This window comes from Tupaia chinensis, unplaced genomic scaffold (genome assembly GCF_000334495.1).
Source record: "Tupaia chinensis unplaced genomic scaffold, TupChi_1.0 Scaffold000074_1, whole genome shotgun sequence".
Taxonomy (NCBI): Eukaryota; Metazoa; Chordata; class Mammalia; order Scandentia; family Tupaiidae; genus Tupaia; species Tupaia belangeri.
In genome coordinates this window covers 2,135,501-2,136,606 of record NW_006159534.1, presented here as the reverse complement: position 1 = coordinate 2,136,606, position 1,106 = coordinate 2,135,501, and the positions used below count along the sequence as shown (strand labels likewise).

At 44.2% G+C, this 1,106-nt stretch overlaps 1 protein-coding gene across 1 annotated transcript in view; it reads left to right on the top strand.

Annotated features, from left to right (window-relative positions):
* The window catches only part of ACBD6 (acyl-CoA binding domain containing 6), a 201,001-nt gene extending 200,257 nt beyond the window's left edge, over nucleotides 1-744 (top strand). The window contains exon 8 of the mRNA XM_006142316.3: nucleotides 443-744. Within this exon, the coding sequence (XP_006142378.1) occupies nucleotides 443-597 (155 nt within the window). The 3' untranslated portion in view covers nucleotides 598-744. The remainder of the gene's footprint in view (nucleotides 1-442) is intronic.
* Nucleotides 745-1,106: the final 362 nt, after the last annotated feature.

Here is a 1,106-nt window from a genome sequence, read left to right as displayed (position 1 = left end):
TCTCCAAAAAAAAAAAAAAGTATTTTGACATTTACTTTATCTTTAAGCCTTTGGATATAGCCTTCTCATCTGTTATTATTCTAAAATATAGATCAACATAAACTAGATAATTAAAACTGTGTTTATTGTTTCTCTTCATCCCAGCCTTAAAGAATAGATTAACAAGGAAACCACAAGAAGGTCTAAAGAAAGCCTCAGTATTTGAACTACATATATTTGTTTTGTTTGTGTGTTTCTAGGCAATCAAAAGGTAAATTTAATTTCCCAGAGCCCTGACACCCAGTGTGAGGCCACAGTTCTCGCGACAGGCCCGACCCTCTTCTCCACTGGCCTGTGGCTCACTGTCGGTGGCCCTTGCCCAGCACTTGTCTTTCCTGCAGAAGCTGAGTCGTTTCTCTGTCTCACGGTAACCCGTTTTCATCTCTGCCCATTTTCCTTCCAGCCGCAGCCTGTGAGTTTCTGGAGATCGTGGAATTGCTGCTCCAGGCTGGTGCCGACCCCACTCTCCGGGACCAGGACGGCTGCCTGCCAGAGGAGGTGACGGGCTGCAGTGCCGTCTGTCTGGTGCTGCAGCGACACACAGCTAGCAAGGCTTAATCAAGAGACTGGAAAACCACAGTTCATAACAGCATGGGGCTTCAATGAGGAGAGAAAACTGCAAAAACAGTCCTTCTTTCACCACCCATCTTTGGTATGCATTGGCTAATAAAATCAGTTCTGAGGAACTGGGATTTTGACGTCTCAGCACTTCATTCTCCGTGCATCCCTTCTGGGGAGTCCAGCTTTGGAGATGAGCATGTGCACTGTGCATAATATAATCCAATTCTGCTGAGCATGCTCTGAAATTTATCACTGCGTTAGAGGGTGGGGAGAGGAGCAGACAGATCGTATTTCATAATATTAAACATGGTTGCTCTTGAAAAACATAAAGAAGCAGAATGTGACCAGCAGCACTGTACTGACAGGAAAAGTTGCATGAAATCCCAGTATGGTGGCGATCAAATGATCTCATCGTGTTTTGTGTATCTCGTCTGACTACATAGCAAAATATCTGTTCTTTTGGCAGACAGAATTGGGAAGATTGGCAATAAGCAGGTGTTAAAAAA